At 33.4% G+C, this 21,824-nt stretch overlaps 3 protein-coding genes across 3 annotated transcripts; all 3 read right to left on the reverse strand.

Annotated features, from left to right (window-relative positions):
• Positions 1–3,619: 3,619 nt before the first annotated feature.
• LOC107466402 (pyrophosphate--fructose 6-phosphate 1-phosphotransferase subunit beta) lies at positions 3,620–10,680 on the reverse strand. The gene is made up of 16 exons (XM_016085383.3): positions 10,393–10,680; positions 10,140–10,301; positions 9,891–10,012; positions 9,470–9,523; positions 9,273–9,379; positions 8,956–9,061; positions 6,627–6,690; positions 6,417–6,505; positions 5,915–6,046; positions 5,608–5,778; positions 5,386–5,501; positions 5,089–5,200; positions 4,847–4,931; positions 4,626–4,670; positions 3,969–4,037; positions 3,620–3,819 (listed from the first exon to the last, which is right to left on the reverse strand). The coding sequence occupies exons 1-16, from the start codon at positions 10,586–10,588 to the stop codon at positions 3,743–3,745; spliced, it is 1,707 nt and encodes a 568-aa protein (XP_015940869.1). The 5' UTR covers positions 10,589–10,680; the 3' UTR covers positions 3,620–3,742.
• An 8,588-nt stretch (positions 10,681–19,268) lies between these two features.
• LOC110276534 (uncharacterized) lies at positions 19,269–19,868 on the reverse strand. The gene is made up of 2 exons (XM_021133445.1): positions 19,647–19,868; positions 19,269–19,544 (listed from the first exon to the last, which is right to left on the reverse strand). The coding sequence occupies exons 1-2, from the start codon at positions 19,866–19,868 to the stop codon at positions 19,269–19,271; spliced, it is 498 nt and encodes a 165-aa protein (XP_020989104.1).
• A 321-nt stretch (positions 19,869–20,189) lies between these two features.
• LOC110276541 (glutathione S-transferase T2-like) lies at positions 20,190–20,974 on the reverse strand. The gene is made up of 2 exons (XM_021133447.1): positions 20,594–20,974; positions 20,190–20,507 (listed from the first exon to the last, which is right to left on the reverse strand). The coding sequence occupies exons 1-2, from the start codon at positions 20,972–20,974 to the stop codon at positions 20,190–20,192; spliced, it is 699 nt and encodes a 232-aa protein (XP_020989106.1).
• Positions 20,975–21,824: the final 850 nt, after the last annotated feature.

Raw genomic sequence — 21,824 nt, forward strand, 5'->3', positions numbered from 1 at the left:
TGATGATTCAATAATAATTCTTAGTTTCTTACAAAGACAAAAACAAAACAAAAAAAAAAGTCACTGTATATCATGAGATTCACAATCATAACCAGCTGTTGGGGAGAATCACGGAATTAAGGGCACAAGGGAAAACGACAAGATTCGCATTACATGTAGGAATTGGTTGGTAGTGAAATAGAATTAAGTCTACGCTTCCACTATGTGTGATGCAAACATTGATTTGCCATAATCATCTACACAACCATATATCATAACCACTTTGCTTTTGCAATGGCATGTGTATCAATGAGAAGGGCTTTAAGTATTCCGGAAATATTGGTATTCTAGTAATTTTAATCATTGTTTTTAATCACAAAATATGTACATAATTAATATCAGAATACTTGAAAATTTCTCATTATTTAAATTTAATTTGGCATTTATACCTAAGCAAGGAAAGCTTATATATGTGATGGGTAGATAGGAAATGAATCATGAATCAAAGCTCTCCTTCTGTCATCTCAAATGTGGGGATGAGGTGTTAGCTGATTATTATTGCACAGTTCTCGTGGGCTGTTCCATAACATGGCTAGCACTATCAAAATGGCCTCTTTTAGGTCGGCCAGACACTGTAAAAACAAGTCAACAAGGTAATATTTTTTATTTTTGATATTCAGAAGATGGCATTTTACAAGGTTGTTGGAGTATGATATGATTAACCAAAATGTGAAGAACACAAATCGAATTGATCTTATGTGGATTGACTAAGTATAGTTCGTCTTTTTAACTATCAATTCCGAATTTCTTATCTCAATTTAACTTGTTGCCTGAATTTCGAATTTTTTGTCTGAGAAATATGTCTTGGTGTAGAAAGAACAAAGGGAGAAAATACTTATAAAAATACTCCGATGTTTAAATTAGTCAATGTGTAAAAAATGTTCTGTTTTGATAAAACGTCTTACCTTCTTTATATGTGAAGCGAATTTTACCAATTGTGTTTTCAAAAATTATTTGTATTAAAGAGGATTAATATCATCTTAGGATGTTATGATATTCGTTTTAATGCATGAAATTAAATTATAACGTTTGAGCAAGTTACAACGCATGAGACGAAGTTGTAACGTTTGAGTTGAATTATAACAGCCATATCACAAATCATCATATTTGTCACTTAAAACACAAATCTAAGGATCAAATTTTGTATTTTAATTTTTTAATGTACAAATTTGATATCTCATCTAAATCCGATTCTTAGATTTTGTTTTTATTTTATCTTTCCTTAATAAATTTAACCTTGAAAACTAATGAGTTATAACTTAATGGCGTAGTCTCCCATATTCATCTATGAGATCGTGGGTTCGAATTTCCCTATTTTTAGTAAAAAAAAAAACGAATTTAACCCTCAAATTTCTATAAAAATTAAAAAAAGTCAAATCGGAGTCTTTGATTTGTTTTTTCCTAATTAAAACAAAAAATTTCTTCTCCATAATGATAAAAAAACACACCCACTATTCCATAAGGCTACATAACACATCAAAAGGCTCCATTACTAAAAGAATGAGCCAACAAGGTAAACCATCTATCTGAAAGAAAAAGAAAAATTGGAAGTTTTATAGAACCAGGCCAGTAACCCTAAAGCAGTAATGATAGTTTTGCACTTTAGTTTCTCCACTATTGTTGTGCTTATTTTAGAAGTCATAAGCCATAAAGTGAATAAAAAGATAAATTTACTTGTACCAAAAAAAAAAAAAAATTACAAGCCAAGTGGGAAAAAGAAAAGATAAAAGGAACAAATAACTTTAAATTTACATAAATATTTAATCATAGTACTGTATCAATAAAAGTATTTCATTCAACTATTCACTATTACAAAAATTATTTTCTGAAATACAGTGTCTCCATAAATAAAATTAAATGCAAACAAATACCAAAAGAAAAATGAGTTTGCTAGTGAGTGTCCCTATTACCTCGCTAATATGTCTGCTAGAGGTAAAAATCTTCACAAAGAAACATATGTTAATATTGTTTTATGCATTGAATATATTTTAAAAAATAACAAAGATGATAATAACACTGATTAGCCATCACTATAAGAAAAAAACGGCTTGTCATGTTCTTGAGAGAGGAGGTACCTGCCCTTTTGGAATTGCATAATGAAAGCGAGGAAGCAGAAGAAGCCAATTTAATTTGATGCAGAAAGGAACATAGGAAGAGGCAGATTTGTATAATTGCTCTTATTTTATTTGCTTCCAAATAGTGATCACATCAGAGCTATCTGTTGATCCATCCTCCATATACCATATTCCTCGGAAACAATGATCAACCAAACCTCCCACGTTGGTGAACATAGATTGAGTGATGATGGACAATGTTCAATAATGTACACCGGACATTTGCATAGGAGCATGTACTTAACTCTATGAATACATGACCTGATACATCCTTGTGTGTGTCTATATCTGAATGTATGAATGTGTTTATAACATGCTTCCTTTTCATCATTTACACCTGCTACCACCTGATGACTAGTTGAATCACAAAAATAATTTAAGTTTTGTTCTTTACATTATTCATGCATGCCCCACCACCATCATGATCAAATTATCCACAAATTTCAAAATATGGAAACGTGACTGATTCATAATTTTGTTGTTTCCAATGATATTAAAGGTTAATATGTGAAATCCTTTATCCTTCCGATCAACGGAATCTGGAATCTTGTGACACAAAAGACTGAATTACCCGCGCGAGCCAAACAGAAGTAAATCAATTCAAGATGCAATCACAGTCACCTCTTGTAGTGACCATGAGAACTGTTGCAATGGCAAATTGGTGAATAATTTGCCCACAGTTGCAAAAGTTTCCGTGCTGGTCCTAGGCTGCTTTCAATCTTATTCCATTTTGATTTTTTTTTTTTGGGGTCTTGAGTTTCCTTTTGATTGAAACAGTTATATAACGACATCAAGTTAAATTCTTAATTTAAACTTGGATCATTACTCATATCATGAATGATTAAATATAACAGTAGCTCGCTCTAATGGGTCTGGGCCGGGGCATGATTTCCCTTTCCAGTTTCTAGTCATTGGGAGAAATACAAAAATTGGTGTCTTGTATTTAATTTGATAATAAATTATGTATTATTATCATTTTTTCATTCAAAAAATTTAAGAAAAAAACATAATAATAAAATAATATAATTATTAAAAATTAATAAAAAAATAAAAAAATAAAAAATAAATTATATCTTATTATTGTCTTTATATCTTTATTAAAATGAATACAAAATATATTAATTCAAAATCTCTAAATATAATATTTCTGTCTATATCTCATCTATTAAACACAATTTTGTGTTTGTATCTATATCTCAATGTTTCGTACTCGTGCCTAGAGTCCTTGATTTTGTGAAGCATTAATAGTAGTAGGAATTCCCAAGGCACTCAACTCACTTTTGCTTTAATTTCACAATACATCAATAATGCATCAATATTCGGTTTTTTTTTTTTTTGGGCCAATCACGCATGTTTGGTACAAAGGCGCCATAAACCATTTGGTTTTCCAGTTTTTCATTCTATGACAGGTAACAAAACAGAGACAGTACTCTCAAACATTGGCACAAACTGAGGACGCACAAGAGTTGGACAAATCTATGCACATTGAACAGCTAGTAAACCATTCTCTTTATAAGTTCCCGAAAGTAAAAAGTGGGGTTGGGAGATGACCCAACTATCATCATCAAGACAGAAGCATTGTGGTATGCCTAAGCTTGTGCACCAAGCTCCAAGAGTAGAGTGCGACTGATGGCATCAGATCCGGGGCCAGTGAATTGAACAGGACCTACATTAAAGAACATTAATATGTTATGTCATGAGGATACTCCAATCCAAAATAAACACAGTTGAACTTATAACAATTTTGTTTTGCCAACATAAATGTAAAGAAGAATGATTTATAGTAAGCAGGCAGAAGAAACAGTAAGAAAGTACCTGGACTGATGTAGCAATTCTTCAGGGCCCACTCATCGCGCCACAAAGCAAACTTTTTGAAGGGCGCCCCTGATGATTCAACATGAAATGTGTTACCAAAGAGGAGTATCAGATATTGCAAGTTCACATTTACAAAGAAAGGAGAATATGGTTCCATCTACTGTAAGTTTGGGCAACCGACTATGTCATAGCAATTATATATTAATGTGAATCATATCAGGTTTCACATTACTATGTTTCAACTTTCAAGTCCATTTTTTTCCTTTTGGTTTTCCATGGTATCCCTCAACCCGACAGGCTAAGGACTAATCCTCCATAGATCTGAGCTCCATTTAAGGGTTTGCTGCTGGCTAATGGGTTGCTGCATGAACAATGTGGGATTCGAACTCTCGACACTTGCTTAAGCGAACTAGTGAGTTAATCACGAGACCAACCGAAGTTGGTTTCCAAGTCTATTTATGCATATGATATATGAAACAAAATAATATAAATTTATAAAACAGTAATAAAATTAAATAGAAAAAGTTAGTCTCTATTCTTAAAATAAATATTAGGGAGAAGAGGAAAAAAAAAAGGAAATATTTTCCCTTAATCCGCCTTAGTGAAAAATGTTCCTATTTTGGTGGAGCAAAATAGATGAATAAATCATAAATATACCTTCAAGCTCCACCATTGCCTTCTTGATCACAGGCTTGAACTTACCTGCATAATTACAATTCATAAAGAGCAGAACACAGTAGTCCAGAAAATACATAAAATGTTACTTTAAATGCATTTATTGTCAAAACCCGATAAATCCATGTCTTGGAACAATATGGAGACAGATTTATTTATGAACGCAATTTCAGTGAACAGGCATCAGGCAAATCCGAGCATACCATGTCTCCTTTCCACATCCATAAGTGCAGTGAGAGCAGTTCCACCAACAGTCCATTCCTCTACTGGGGCACACAAATTCGCAACCTGATCAAAAGATCATATAAAATACAAGAGCTTAGTCAGTTAGTTGATAGTTTCATCATCACCAAACAATTTCAACAATCAATTATCAAGAACCTACAAGAAATGTTTAAGTCGATAATAGAAATACAATGAGAAAAGCATTAGGAGAAGCACAAACTGATGATATTAATCCAGTCTTGCCACTTTGAAGGAGGGCTCCAGCACCATAACCCAATGCATAGCAGTAAGTAGAATCAAAGTTAGTTGGCAAACCACATCTCCCTTCATAGCTGCATATTTATATTAACCATTTAAGTCTACAATGTAAGCTAAAGAAAAACAATTCATAAGTCAAGTTAAAGAGGAAATATAAAGCATATGCATAGTTCATTTTACTTCCCATTTCCCAAGAAACCTATAGACCACCACAACTTGTAACTCCAGTTGATAACAATACCAAAATTTGATTAAGTACCCGAAAAAGTGAGACTGCCCCTTGAATGTATGTTTATATGTGCCTTCTTGCTTTCTCTTCTCCAACTCGGTTTCAACCATTTGGATGAGCATTTTCTCTGTTTCTATCTTTGCAACCTAAATGTGAAGATACCAATGTTGAGGCCTAGTAAAATAGCTAAGTAGCAAAATAAACACAACAAGCATAAGATTAATGATTTAGGACAATAAAACAGGTAAACACCTGAACATTTCCATGTGGATCTCTTTCAAGCAGTAACTGTTCTTGAATTGCATGAGGTAAGAACTCAAAAAGCTTTAACGATTGATCAGTGAGTTTCTTCTTCCATAACCCGTCCTCGTCCACAATATCATGGGCAAGAATCTCATTCAGTTCTGCAATAAGGTGCTGGACCTGCAAATGGCACAATATGTATGAAAATGCTTATCATCAGCAGGTGTTTCAGTGCTGATTGTACAATGACAGATGACAAATCATAAAGGGCGAAAAACAAGTAAAATAAATTCTTTTTATGAAGAGTAATACCCACTTCTGGAATGAAATCAATTAGACCTTCAGGAATAAGAATGACCCCATAGTTATAATTATTCTCAGCTCTTTTACAAATGATATCTACAATGTAGTCAGTAACATTCTTCAGTGTCATCTTCTTGGCAGCAACCTGAAATGTAGTCAGTAACTTTCTTCAGTGACATCTTTAAGTACTAAAGTTGCACATGAGAATGTATCTTATACTTGGGAAATGGGAAGGGGTAGTGATCACAGATGAATGTTAAGGTATTAGAAATAAAAGCCTCAAATAGATATTTTGCCAGTCCTTCAGCATTGCAGTACCCAAACACTGATTTTATTTTATTTATTTTTTTTATTTTAACTTAGATCCGTACACCAAAAGAGGATGTCAATAGCAGAGAGCCAATTACCAAACAGATGCAACATCCGCAATATGGATGCAAATTATATTGATGCCATTGAACCCCAGACAGCCCAAACACTAGATAAATAATCAGATAATCAGATTTGTGACAAACCTCTTCACCAATAATAGTAATGTTTGGATGAGTTTGTAAAGCACATTCCAATGTGATGTGGGATGCAGCACGTCCCATAAGCCGCACAACTGCAATCAGCAATCATAACTTAACCAATGCTTGAAACACAACAGAACAATCTTGACTAGCTAAGATATAAATAGGAAGCAAAGGGAGTGAGAGAAAATTATAGCATAGAGAAATTCTTACAATGGTAATACTTTCCAGTTGATCGGGCATCTATCATAACATTTCCAATCATTTCTGAGTATATCTGCATTGAATTAACATAAGAATTTGAATAGGGTCAGACCACATTAAACTGCAATTTATATCCATCAACGGACAAGAATCAATGTTTACAATAAGCACCAAAGAGCAGCAAGCCTTAAAAAATACATTGGAAACAACATGGGATTCACAGTAAATAGGGGTTATAAATATCATACTGAAATTTTAACTACTAATAATGCAATTAGAAGGCAGATGGCATGATAAATGTAAAGCAGCACTAAGGCATGATAAATGTATACAGCAGCCTTTGTTTTGAAGTATCGGGACGGAGACTGGGACTTAGTATCATATTTGTTGACCCAGAAACTGGTACTAAAATTTCAGTTTCTGTCTCAAAAATTTCAGTAGTTCAGTACTTCCAAAAGGTGGGGATACAGGGGGACTGAAATTTTTGGAGACAGAGACTGAAACTTTAATAACATTTTATACCTAACATACCCCTTTTCAATTAATTAATTCCAACTTTATTCTTTATGCAAATTAAATTAGAGCTTCGTTCTTATTTCAGTCTTTGTCTTCCGCTTTACACCAAACACAATATTGAGACTTATTTCAGTCGCTGTCTCTCCGTCTCTGTCTCTCTTCCAAACGCTACCTTATAAGAGACAAAGACTAAATTAAATCTCTGAAGTTTCAATTGTCTCTATTTGGTCTCTCATTTGTACGCGAGCCTCAATTTAGCCCATGAAGTTTCAATTGTCTCTATTTAGTCCAAAACTTTGCGAATGTAACTCATGTTAGTCCCTGAGATCATTTTCGATGTACAAACGTTAACGGAACACTGACATGGACCACCAGATGCCACCAAATGCCACGTTGGACTCTATAAAACGACGTCATTTTTGTTTTGGTACTCAAATTGCCCAAAAAGATATCGCAGTGGTATTTATTGAAACTTGTCCTCCTAAAGCAAGTGATCCGGCGTCGTTTTGGGGCTATTTAAGCGCCACAACCAAAATGACGTTTTACAAGTTCCAAAATGGCATTTGGTTGTCCATGTCAACGCTTCATTAACGTTTTTGCGCTGGAAATTATCCCAGGGACTAATGTGAGTCATGTTTGCAAAGGGATTAAATTAAGGCTTGCGTACAAGTTCAGGGACCGAATTGAGTATTAACTTGAACTAAGTTATGTCTCAGTATCCTGTTTGGTTTATGATAAATATGGAGACTGACACAAGTAAAATTACTTAAATACCCTTGTTAATTAAAAAAAATAAGAACAAAATAATGGCTTAATCTAAGTTCACAAAACAAAACATGCTCCTTTCCTTTCTCAATAATGACTTCTTCTTCTTCATCATCTCATAAGAACCATTCCACTGCCTCAACGTTCTTCTTCCTCACATTGTTCCTCCTCTCAGCATTCCCTTCATCTTCTTCAGAAATTGTGACCCCGCTCTCAACCTCTGCTCAGATCTCCTCCTCCTCTCTCCATCCCCACCCACACCCCCACCTCCCACCGACACCAAAATTTCAGTCGATGACACTCAACCAGAATCTGACGCCCAACACCAAAACACACTCCTCGGTAACGAAATGGAAGCAACAGTGATAGCAGTGACGATGACATAGTAGCGGTGAAACAACAATTAGATTGTGACTTGTACAATGAAGCTCGCCGCCGTCGCTGCTATGCTCGCTGGGAAGAACGACGCTAGAAGAGGGAGAAGGCCACAGGAGAGGAGATGGAGAGAGTAGGTGTGGGATGAGGTGAGGAAAGGTTGGAGAGATGAATATGGTGGAAGGGGGTAAAACGAGAATTTGAAAAGTTGAATGAGGGTATTTTTGGGAAAAAATGTTATTAAAGTTTCAATTCCCGTCCCTAAGAATTTGAGTCTCTCGTGTTTCCGAGGTACTGAAATACTGAAATTTTAGAGACAGAGACTGAAATTTTAGTACCAGTCTCTGAGCCAACAAGCATGATACTGAGTTCCAGTCTCTCAGTCTCCGTCCCAATACCTCAAAACAAACGCTAATAGAACATCCAATTAAGTTTCCAGCAACCTAAGAGATAGCACTTGTAGAAAAAAATATTGAATAAAATAAGTCATCCGTATAATCGTCTACGGAGATAATGCAATGCATCTAGTGTCGTCAAAAGCATCCTAACGTTCAACCATTTTCTCATCCAAACTATAATATTTTGTTATGGGAAATTATTGGTGACCAAAAGATAAGATTACAATATTTATATGTTCAAATTATAGATGCACAATAAATGTTGACAGCATAACTTCATTCACCTTGCATGCGGTATCAAACCCAAAACTTGTCGGCACTTCCTTGCATTTCAAATCACCATCAATAGTTTTAGGGCATCCAATCACGAGAGTTTTCATATTTTTGTTCCTACATAAAATTGAAATTAGAGAAAAAAAATTAAACAAAGAGGAAAACTCACAAAAATCATGAATGCTAATTATTCTTCTTATATGCCTATACCAAACACATCTATCTTTTGCAAGTATATCATAACAAAACAAGCAACATCAGTTTGATAAGCTAACAAAGCTTATTGGGAATATATGATGCCTAAAATAAAATTCCTCCAAAAGAGAACCTGAAATACTCGGCAAGGAGGCATGCATTTGTGTTTGAGTCATCTCCACCAATGACAACAAGCCCGTCCAAGTCTAGCTTCTGCACTGTTTCTTCCGCTTGTTTAAACTGAAAATGTTGAATAAATTAATCAACATACCTGAAGAAGATGAATATGAGTTCGAAAGAACTATCCATATAGCAGACAAACAGGCTCACCTGCTCTGGGGTTTCAATCTTGTCCCTCCCACTGCGTATCATGTCAAAGCCACCCTGCCAACAGAAGTTATTCCAGCTAGGCGTCATAATCTCAAGATCATCGAGACACAAACAATAGTAGGCAGGACACACTAAAACTTTCATTCACAAGCATAAGCCTTAAAAATGTATTACGTTAACAATATCCAACTCAAAGCCATGACAATACAAACAAAATCACACGGAAAATGCACGCAATGGCATATAATCAATTCTGTGGAACTTTCTTCAAAGAAACAAAGTTATTTTTTACTCAATATACAAAGGAAAGATACGAAGCTCCAAGGATATAATTCAAAGAATAATAAATTCTGCCCAGATAAGTTCATGTAAAGTTTGAAGCTTTATGAAACAAAATAAAAAAGTAGTTAAGTAAATAAACCTGATTCCTATAAGGATAGATATAATCTGAGGTGAGTTCAACGTATTTGCACTTCATGATGCCAGCTGGACCTCCCCTGAAACCATACAATGTGCTTCCTTTTGCTCGTTCTTGCAGGTAATCTGAAAGACGAAAAGGCCAATTCAGTTATTCAAAAATTCAACCCTAGCTTAACAAGGTAAAATCTAGAAAATAACAAGACAAGAAAAATTAATGAATAATTCAAAGCTAAATTGAAATTATCCTGACCAAAAATTCCAGAAATAACATTGTGTCCTCCGGGAGCCTGACCACCGGACAAAACCACACCAATTTTTAGCTTCTGGTGCGACTGCACTGTGTCTGAACCTCCGGGAACCAACGTCGCCGACGGTTGCCCAAACAGATGGGGAAACAGCTTCGCGATCTCATCTGCGAAAAAGAAAACTTGTTGACCGAGAAAGAAAATTGAAAATTGAGGTGAAGCAGTAACAGCTATGGTTTCGGAGTGAGAGAGGATTACCAGGGTTTCCTGCGGCGGAGCTTTGGGCACCGTCGACTATCTTAAAAGGGTTTTTGAGGACGGAGGGGAGAGGGAGGTTGTGGTCGATCCGGCTGTTTTGGACCTCGCTGTAGACGGAGGCGAATCGGCCGGTGGTGGAAGGAGGAGTGATCCTGCCGCCGTTGATGCCATCGTTGATTGCGAAAGACGGTGCCATTGTTATGAGTTAAGTTAGTGAGAGAAAGAGTGATTGATGTTTATCCCTTCAAGTGCGATCAACTGATCAGTGTAGTTCAGTACAAATTCAAGTGCTTACCTAACTCTTCCGCAGATACTGTTAATTAATAGTAATTATAATAATTAATACTAACAAAATCTATTGAAAATTATTTATTTATTTAGATTTTGATAGCAATTGCCTTTCTTAAAATTAGAGTAAACCTTTAATTCGATCTCTGTTTTATTTTAAAATAAGACAAAGCGACTCCTATTAATATATTATACCCAATTCAAACTTTTGTTTCTGGCAAAGTGAGCTAAGATGGCCTCTCTATTATGACATCTTATTAAAATTGACGAAAAAATCTTATGTGACATTTATCTTCGTTAAAATGGAAGGTTACTTAAAATTAAGTGCCACATTGGCTTAAGAAAAATGGATAGGAATTGATTTATCTTCTTTCATTTTTCAAAAATGACATCATTTCTGAATCTGCTTAGAACAAAATCTAATTTTACTGGGCGATTACACCCTAAGCCTCTTCCTACTCTCTGGTCTACAAAATTAGAGACAAACCCTAGGATAAGATGAACTTGCAAACTGGATGTGATGCGTCGTTTTTGGAGAATGGAGGAGGACAAATCGACCCCTGTCCATTCTCCCTAATCAAACGTAATACTTAATTCTGAGTAATCCTCCACATCAGCGTCGATGAATGCCACGTAAGACTTTTCCGTCAACTTTGGTGAGAGGTTATAACGGAGGGACCGCCTTGGCTCACTTTTGTTAAGGACAATGGTCAAGTCGGGTGTAATTTTTTTACAGAAGTCGCCTTGTCCTATTTTAAAATGGACGGGGACCGAATTTGGTGTTTACTCCTTAAAATTACTTATTTACTCACGGGTTATGATTACTAGTAGCAAATTATTAATTGATACTAAAACATTTTCAATCTTTTAAAGAAAAAGTATACTATGATATTTGAGTAAAAGGAAATATGGAATTTAATGTTTTATATTTATAAGAAACAAGGATAGATAGTTAGACTAAATCTCTAAAGTAGTCTTTTAAATTGGATCTTTACATCAATTTTACTCCCTAGATTTCAATTGCACTAATTTGACTTTTCAGATTGAACACCAAATTACATACAAATCTTTTAGTTTATTTTTGGCATAAGTCAGCAAGTGGATTGTTAATGTGACATAACCACTGCCACACAGTCAATGATAATGGCTAGCTGATGTGGCTAACAATGTATAATTCTTTAATTTAGTATTTGTCCTCATTTATGAACCCTAAAACTGCTTCTTTTTCTTCTTCTTTGTCTTCTACTTCTATCATGATTCTATAAATTCAATCCTTTTTTAATCCATTATACTCCATTCATTTATTAATTACTCTTTTTTTCTCCACAACAATCAAATCCAACCAATGTGTAAATTAAAAAAATAAGAAAAAATAAGAAAATGTAGGTCAAAATCTTCACAATCGTACACTTTCCATTCTATTATTATTCCATTAGCATCCTTCACGGCTAACACAATTAGTCCATGGCTGCTAACAAAATCATCAAAGACAATAGCATCCACATATAAATAAATGAATATGGATGAATGAAAATACACAAGAAGATTTAATATAAATATTTCTATTACTTCTTCCTTCAAAGTTTTTTCTTTTAACATCCTCAATATTCAAAAAATATATCTTTATTAATTTTGTGTTTATTTCTCAATACCTTTATTTAACGAAGAACACTTCTTCCTCTTGATTGCGAGGTTTTCTAAAATTCTCAAATCCTTATTGGAATGAGGAGTTATTGTTTGTTGTTGCTGAGCCTTTTGATTACTATCTTCTAGTATCAGTCGAAAATCGGACCTGACCAGAGAGGGATGAGATTGTGGTCATAGTGACTTTTTGATAGTTGTGGACCCGCAGTTGAGAGGAGAATAGATGAGAAGCCGATGACTTTAAGGTGGTCCCTAATTGATAATGGTAACAAACTTATGATGTTATGCCAATGGATAAGAGGCTTTAGAAGCCTCACATTGGTGTTCTTGAGATTGAGATTTTGGGTACCACGATACTTATGCATGTGAAATTGCAGTAAAATAAAGGAGGTGCCACCAATTTCTATTGTGTTACAAAGTATGGCACAAAATGGGTTAAGGTTGACAAGTTAAAGTATGGCACAAAATAAGTTAGGGTTGATAGGCTAAGTATGGCTAGGAGGATTCAAACTGTGGTTGGAGACATGGCAACACAAGAGAAAAGGTTTCAACACTAAAAGAAATAGGTAACGACTAATTCTGGAGACTAATGAAGAAGTAGAAGACAAAGTAGAAGAGAAGAAGAACGAAAGGAAGAAGAAGAAGCTTTAGGGTTCATAAATGGGAATAGGGACTAAATTGTGGAGTTATACATTGTTAGTCACGTCAGCTAGCCATTATCATTGACAGTGTGGCAGTGGCTATGCGACATTAGCAGTCTGCTTGTGGATTCACGCCGGAAATGGACTAAGGGACTTGTAATTGCAATCTTAGGGGTAAAATTGGTGCAAAGACCCAATTTAAAAGACCACTTTGAGAATTTTGTCTAAATAATTATTATATTTAAATCCAAAACTCTTAGGACAAGTAGTTTCAATAATTTGACCAGTATTTAATAAATAAATTTTATTAAATTATATATAAAAATTTTGAATACTAACTCAAAATAATAATATTTGCTAATTATATAACATTATTCTTCGATATAAAAGTTTTTAGATTAGATTATTGACAACGTGATACCGTGTGGGGCTGTTTTTTTTAATTATTAAGCAAGGTTTGATGTAACATCTAATTATTAGATTATATGGTGTTTTTCAGAGTTTTGGGAGCGAGACAATTCACAAGGAACGAATTACTGTAATAAGAATTTTTTAAAGGTTAACTACCAATTCGGTATCCAAAAGATTTAGTTGCTGCAAAAAGTTCTCTAATTTTTTTTAATTTATCTTCAACAATACGCAGGAGACATATTATATTATTTTAATATTAAAAACACAGTACACACGGGGCGTATGTATTATTTTAGAGTTTAGGATTTAGGATTTAAGGTCATGTATTACATTATGGTTTAAGGTTTTAGATTTTGGATTTCAATAAAAGGTGAACAACAATAATAAAATTACTTGCTAAATGACTTTTTTTTACAAATTTGGTACAATTTTAAATTGCCTTTTTTATTGTGAAAGGGATATATCTATTTGTGCTTCTGCGTGCTAGGTCAATCCTCAAGTTATATCTTTTACTATGGATATCTGGAATATGGAAAATTTCCGCACTGTTCGCAGCTTTTGTATTTTTCACACCACCTACATGGCAACAACAACTATAATAATTAACAATCATAAATACACTATTCCAGTACAACCAACATTAATAAAAATTAACAATAATAAATACACTAATCCAACAAGCACCACTAATCCAGCAACACAAACATTAACAACAATAATAAATACACTAATCCAGTAAAATCGACCTTAACAACAATTAAGAATAACAAATACACTAAACCAATAGAACCAACATTAACAATAATAATGAATGCACTATTACCTGTATCGTCATTACCATTACTCTCATAGTCACTATCATCCTCGCCATCATCGTTATCTTCAATCATTGGCGCTTGCACTTGATGGAAATCGTCAGCATTACTATGATCAATCCTTTTAGCGACACTCTGGATCGAATCACTCTGTCTCGAGTCAACAAGCACTCTCATCCCATAGTATGGAGAAGGGCCTACGACGGGGTAGTGTGAAATCCACGAACAATTGACCCGGAGCAATTCGAGATGATTGCCGACTAGACTATGGCACTTGCTTGACAACTTTAGGACGTTGCGGCTGGGATTGTTGAGCTTACAAGTGAAGGTCGAAGAACGAATTATTCACTCATTGCGACGTGTCCTTTTCAGGATCCCACTGATACAACTAACAGTTTGAGGATTGCTCAGTTGTGTCCCTTTGCTGTGACATAGAGGGTCAATAATATGGTTGATAAGACGGCATGTAAAGTCAGTGTGAGTTGAAAAATAGCTGTGTAAAGAATGGCGAGAATTGAATGTGTGATCATTTGAAAGGAAGGTGATTCAATTTGGAATGAGTGTTCAGAAATATGAATTGAAATGAAAGTTACAAATTTGAAGAGTAACACTCTCACACAATCCGTATCGTCGTTACCTAAAGATTAGGGTCGTGTTCCCTATTAAATTCACACAGTGGTTGGTTTATATCAAACACCGCAGAAAATGCTCTAATCATAATATCCAAAAATATGTATCTCTAATTGATTTGATGATCAATAAAAAAACTCATGTGTTAATCAAACCATGTATGTGAACATTAATTTAGGTGTGGGAGGAGACAATCTACTATTCGAATGTTACAAGGGTACACAAATAAAAAGGAGAAGCTAACTTCACGAGACAACAATGTCAAAGACGAAAAGAGGTTAGATGAAGAGGAGCAATAAAAAATTTCGAATTTTAAGGTAAATAATACAAAAAAAAGGAGGAAGAAGAAAATCAACAAGAGATATGAGACATGAGAAGTGATTTTGCGGAAAACGATTATTTGTGAGGGGGAGGGACAAGTGATTTTGGAACGAAGGAAAGAGTAAGCTACACGTAATTGTAAAAATTACGTATCTGTAGTTGATAATTGACAAAGTCGTTTTTTATTAGTAAAATAGCGGAAATTTTTTGAATTAAGAGTGTTTTGGTAAATTAAACTCATTGTATGTGTTACGTATTTGTAATTGGTTGTTGAGAATCTATAAACTCCTTGGTAAAATAGCAAAGCGCTTATAATATTTATAAATTTTTTTATTTTTTAATTTTTCATTTTGTTTTCATTGTTTATCCCTCTACATGCAAGCAAGGCATACATGGTTGCTTTTCATTTAAATAAAAATATATATTTTTCTTTCTATTTTTATTTGCTTTTTTTTGGGGTCATGATTTTCATTTGCATCTTCAGTGGGTCAAATATTATATATATATATTTGGATTTTATAGTGAGTCAAATGTTTAATAGTTGTTTTTAAAAATAAAGTTAAAGAAGTTATTAGAATAGTTAGTGACTATGATGCATGGACACTAATACAGACACATGACATGACATAAGACATATAGACACGTAAATTTTAAATTTTTATAAGATACAGGACATATCATATATATAAAGTATTTTTCAATAAATTGTAATGATATTTTAGTATTTTATTGATATTAAAATATAAATTAAATTTTTAATTTTAATCATTTTTAATATTTTTTAATTATTTAAAATATTTAAAATATTTTTTGTTTTAATAATTAATAATATATACTATTTCTAAACTTATTTTAAAAGAATAAAGTTAGATACGCTCACACATAATAATATTTAAATGTATTTGAGTGAGAGAAAAAAAATTTATTTTCTACCATAACAAAAGACGAATATCAATGAATATTATATCCAAAATGTATTCAACACGTAGACATGGCGAATAAATATGTCCATGCTTCATAAGTTACCGACGAATATTTTTGGTCCACATAGAAGGCGTTCTTACGCTCCACTTAGGTTTAGATTGTTCTTTCGAAGAAACTGATCCCATTGTTCTCTCTTTTCTTGTATTTTTGTTGGATATTGGTTAGATATAACAGCTTTCATTCCCTTGGAAATCCAGCCTATTAATATATGAATAGGAAATCAAGCAAGGTCGTCTTTTGTGTTGGCATCTTAGAGCAACTCCAGCGGTTATTTTTTAGAGTTCCTATTAGTATGCGTGTAGGAAAAAAAGAACCAACTCTTGGAGTGAAATGAGAAGGAATTCCTTCTCTTCGATCGAGAAGGGAGAATCCCTCTAAATAGGATCTTGTTGTCCAATAATAACTTGCCACTTGGCAAGTTATTATAAAAATAAATAATTATATAAAATTTTAATCAATTAAATAATTAAATAACAATTAATTCAGTAATAATTATAATAATTAATTATATTAAATAATTATATCTTTATTTAATTAATAATTTATATTAATTATTTTATTTTAATTAATTAAGTGGGACTACAATAGGAACTAAAGTTAGTCCTTCTTAATGGATAAGAGAGATGTTTTGAGTTCCTATTTACTGTTTTATGACACAAAAGCTGATGTGGAGTTACTTTTTATAATAGGTGAGCCATAAATAGAAAATAGGATGAGTTTCCTATTAGAGCATCTCCAACGGAAAGGAAATTGGAGTCCGGTTACTATTGTGTCAGAGAGAAAAAAAATTGGAGCGTTGAAGTGGGAAAAAAGTGAATTCTTACACAAATTTCAAGAAGAGAGAGTCCCTCTGAACAGGACTCCCATTATCCAATCAACACTTGTCATTTGGGAAGTTATGTAAAAAATAAATAATTATATAAAATGTTAATTAATTAAATAGTCATGTTAATTAATTAAATAATTATATTAAATAATTAAATAATAATTAATACAGTAATAATTATAATAATTAATTATATTAAATAATTATATTTTTATTTAATTAATGATTTATATTAATTATTTAAATAATAATTAAATTATAATTAATTTATTAATTATTATAATAATTAATTAGATTAAATAATTAAATTTTTATTTAATTAATAATTTATATTAATCATTTATGTCATAATTAATATTGAATATTATTTATATTATTATATTAAATTAGCCGTTGCAAAACTAGCCGTTGTAAAATTAGCCGTTAGAAACTAGCCGTTACTATGTTACTGTTATTATTAATAAATTAATATCTTATTACTCTATATATACCATTTACATACACTTCTATTCTCACACTTTCTTCTACTCTTCTTCATCTTCTTTCAAGTTTACGAAATCAAAGTTCTGCTGATATTATTTTTTGTTCGAAAAAATGGATCCAAACCAACTCAACTCTTTTTTCAATTACTTACAAAACTTTTTTCAAACTCCAAATACCCAACAATCTCAAACTTCAAACTCTCAACTTCCAAATAAAAATTTCACACTACTAAATTTTGATATTAATATCTTTTAATAGTGAATTATTTTTAAATTTATAAATGCAATTTATATAATTGAAAAAAATTAATTACATTAATTTTAAGTATTTTAATTAATTAATTAAGTGGAACACAACAGGGAATAAAGTTAGTTCTTCATAATGGAGAAGAGAGATGCTTTGAGTTCCTATTTAAACACAAAAGTTGACATGGAGTTATTTTTTATGACATGTGGGGCATAAATAAAAACTGGAATGAGTTTTCTATTGAAGATAGTCTTAGAGATGGTCTTAAAACAACTCCAATGGTATAAAAGTGGAGCCCCTCTTCTGACATACAAGGGCTTTGAAGCATAGGAGAAAAAAGAATTGAGTTCCTTTACATGGACCAAGGAAGGGAGTCCCTTCTTAGAAGAATTCTTAGACCATCTGCAGTAGAGAACTCATCCCAGTTCCTATTTATGGCCCACCTGTCATAAAAAGTAACTCCACCTAAACTTTTGCGTCATAAACAGTAAATATGAACTAAGACCATCTCCAGTAGAAAACTCATCTCAGTTCCTGTTTATGGCCCACCTGTCATAAAAAATAACTCCACATCAGCTTTTGTGTCATAAACAGTAAATAGGAACTCAAAGCATCTATCTCTTCTCCATTAGAAGGAACTAACTTTAGTCCCTGTTGTGGTCTCACTTAATTAATTAATTAAAATACTTGAAATTAATGTAATTAATTTTTTAATAATGTAATTTAAATATTTAAATTTAAAAATAATTCACTATTAAAAGATATTAATATTAAATAAATTCATATATAACAGTAATACACAATAGATAATTCGGGGTTACACTAATTTGTAAAATTACTTAATACAAAAAAAAAACATAATTAAACTCTATAGTTGACGACAAGCATTGTAAAATTGTCATATGTGTTCAATCAAGTCCTCCTTCAATTGTCTATGCTGCTGCCTATTTCGAAGTTGGGAATTTCTTTGGAGAAATTGATGGTATGGTGCAAACTCTTCCTCTCCAGCTGAGGTTGTGATAAGTAATTTTCAACATCATCATACTCTAAGTCTTGAACAAAATTTTCTGCATAAGTGTCTCTTTCATCCTCAACAATTATATTATGCAATATACTACAAGCTCTCATTATGTTGGCAAGCTTCTTCTTTTTTCAAAAACGAGCTGGACCATGTATAATTGCAAAGCGTGCTTGCAACACTCCGAATGCTCGTTCCACATCTTTTCTTTGCCCTTATTGGTATTGTGTAAATAACTTGCGTTTCTCCCCTTATGGCTTTGAGATTGATTTGACAAATGTGGCCCATTCAGGATAAATACCATCTGCTAAATAGTATCATATTGTATAATTATTACCATTAATAGTATAATTTACCTTCGGAGCACGGTCATTTAGAATATCATCATACACTGGAGAACGATCTAACACGTTGATATCGTTATTTGAACCAGAAACTCCATAGAACGCATGGCATATCTAAAGGTCTAAAGATGCTACAACCCCAAGTACTATGGGTGCAACCCCACGATAACCACTCATGTACATACCTTTCCACCTATTTGGACAATTTTTTCATTGCCAATGCATTCAGTCAATGCTACCCAACATGTCAGGGAAGCCACGACCCTCCGCCATTTGTAGCAGGTGTTGTACGTCATTCGGATTGGGTTTTCGCAAGTATTCATCCTGAAACACGGAAATGACACCTTCAACAAATTTTTTCAAGCATTCAATTGTAGTGCTCTCGCCTATGCGCATATAATCATCAACAGCATCAGCTGTTACGCCATATGCTAACATCTGTATCGCAGCGGTATATTTCTGGAGTGGCAACAAGCCTCTTCTTCCAGTTGTATCAACCCTCTATTGGAAATACAGATAGACGTTTGAGAGAGCATCTACTATCCGAAGGAACACATCCCTTCTCATTCGAAATCTCCATCGAAAAATGTCAGCATTATACACCGGTTCATCTGCAAAGTAATCTTGGAAAAGGTGATCATGTTTTGCTTCTCGATCTCTGTTTATCCATCTACGAGTAATTGGGATAGAGCTTCTATCGATATCTTCTTCTTCTGAATCTTTGAGTAAATACTCATCGATCCAATTATCTATGAGTGTGTTATCTTGCCGTCTTCTTTTGTCATACAAAGCCTCATTAAACATATCATCAAAATTTCTAGCCATATGGAGAAATATAATTTTTAGTTCTCTTTTGAGGTGAGAAACAAGAGTTGAAGTGGAGTTGCAGAGTCATTGATAGTTGATATTTGTAAGTGTGTCTGCAATAAGTACCTTAACGGCTAGTTTTATAACGGCTAGTTTTGTAACGGCTAGTTTTACAACGGCTAATTTTGCAACGGTCACTTTCATGAACAATAAGGGCACAATAATATTGACTAATTTAAAAACTTACATCAGAAATAAATAAAACAAACTACATGACATACTAGTAATACGCAATAAAAATAAGAACATACTACATAACTCTACGAATACAAGGAACCATTAAGTAAACCACTTGGCGATTATTTTCTCACATGCAATCTCATGAAGAGCTCGACGTTTTTCACTCATTGTAGACGTGTCAGCATTAAGTATTTGCATATCCATCTCCCTTTCCCTTTCCTTGGCCATCCTTTTCATCTCCCTTTCTTTTGCTTTTATCTCCATTTCTTTAATATACCTCTGAGTTTGTAATTCTTGTTTTTTTATTGCCGCTTGAATTTGTAACTCCTTCTCTTTGATTGCCATAATCTTTGCTCTATGTTCCTTCTCCTCTTCTCTTTCTTTTTCCCTATCCATTAGTTTCCTTTCTCTAACATTCTTAAAATCTTCCATGAGAGATAATTTTTTAACAACCGATAATTTTCTTTCGCTAAAATCTTCAGATATTTGTGCTTTTTCCTTACCTTTTCGTTTGCTCTTCTTTGATCCTTGTGGGCGAACGGGAGAGTCCACACCGGGTTCGTCAGCCAACGGTATTTCTGGGTTTGATGAGGATGAGTATGCTCCAGTTGCACTAACCTTGGTTCTCTTTGAGCCGCCACTCTGTGTAGGTAGTTAGCTTCTCCATTTTTGCTCCAACCAAAGCATGTTCCAATGCCTCTCAAAAGTGAATCTTTGACCATAATTTGTGGAATAAAAAGTTTATAAGCCAACTCCTTTATATCATCAGCGTTCGAACCACTCCTTATCTTTCGACTAGCTTGATCGTAGCAACCAGTAAATTGTGCAACAGCCTTGTTGCTCTTATACCATCGTTTCTTACATGCAACTACCTCCCTTGTCATGTCGGAGCAAAATTCTACACAGTAGCTATGAATTCGACTCCAAACTATTTTCCCCTTTTGATCGATACCAACTATAGGGTCAATTGAAATATTTAATCATGCACTGATCAGTATCTCATTATCTTTTTAATGCCAGTGTTGAATACTATCTTGCCTCCATTCTTCAATATCATCATCATTGAGGTTGATAGCATCTAATCCACAAGGGTTGGCAAAATCTGAATATTGCGAATTTGGACTAGATTGTATAGGAGTCTGAGAGGATGGGTTAAAAGAGCCACCAACACCAGATGAGTTATGTCTTGATGCACTAAATTGAGTTGGAAACGGCAAGGGAGTTGAAGTAACATTTCCGATAGAGGGGTTAAATATGGATGAAAATGAAAAATGGAGTATTTGTGAATTTTGATTTTGCGGTTGGAATATAGAAAATTGATTATTATAAGGAGTTTAAAAATTGAAATTAGAAAGATTTTGTGGATTTGGATTTTGAAATGTATTTGGTAGTATGAAGTTTTGATTTGGAACTTGAGAGTTTGAGGTTTGAGATTGTTGGGTATTTGAAATTTGAGGAAAGTTTTATAAGTAATTGAAGAAAGAGTTGAGTTGGTTTTGATCCATTTTTTCAAACAAAAAATAATAGTAGCAGAATTTTGATTTTGTAAACTTGGAAGAAGATGAAGAAAAGTAGTAGAGAGTGTGACAATAAGAGTGTATCTAAGTGGTATATATAGAGTAACAAAATATTAATTTATTAATAATAACGGTAATATAGTAACGGCTAGTTTTTAATGGCTATTTTTACAACGGCTAGTTTTGCAACGGCTAAATTAATATAATAATATAATTA

Source organism: Arachis duranensis, chromosome 1 (assembly GCF_000817695.3).
Source record: "Arachis duranensis cultivar V14167 chromosome 1, aradu.V14167.gnm2.J7QH, whole genome shotgun sequence".
Taxonomy (NCBI): domain Eukaryota; kingdom Viridiplantae; phylum Streptophyta; class Magnoliopsida; order Fabales; family Fabaceae; genus Arachis; species Arachis duranensis.

Bases quoted from the DNA above. Each gene is read 5' to 3' on its own strand.
- LOC110276541 (XM_021133447.1), bottom strand. From the start codon at position 20,974: ATGACAAGGGAGGTAGTTGCATGTAAGAAACGATGGTATAAGAGCAAC. The intron at 20,508-20,593 runs GTAAGGAAAAAG...GAAGATTTTAAG, and splicing joins AAAGAAGAGCAAACGAAAAG to AATGTTAGAGAAAGGAAACT.
- LOC110276534 (XM_021133445.1), bottom strand. From the start codon at position 19,868: ATGGCTAGAAATTTTGATGATATGTTTAATGAGGCTTTGTATGACAAA. The intron at 19,545-19,646 runs GTGTATAATGCT...TATTTCCAATAG, and splicing joins ATTACTTTGCAGATGAACCG to AGGGTTGATACAACTGGAAG.
- LOC107466402 (XM_016085383.3), bottom strand. From the start codon at position 10,588: ATGGCACCGTCTTTCGCAATCAACGATGGCATCAACGGCGGCAGGATC. The intron at 10,302-10,392 runs GTAATCCTCTCT...TCTTTTTCGCAG, and splicing joins CTCCGCCGCAGGAAACCCTG to ATGAGATCGCGAAGCTGTTT. The intron at 3,820-3,968 runs GTACTTTCTTAC...TCTTTAATGTAG, and splicing joins GAATTGCTACATCAGTCCAG to GTCCTGTTCAATTCACTGGC.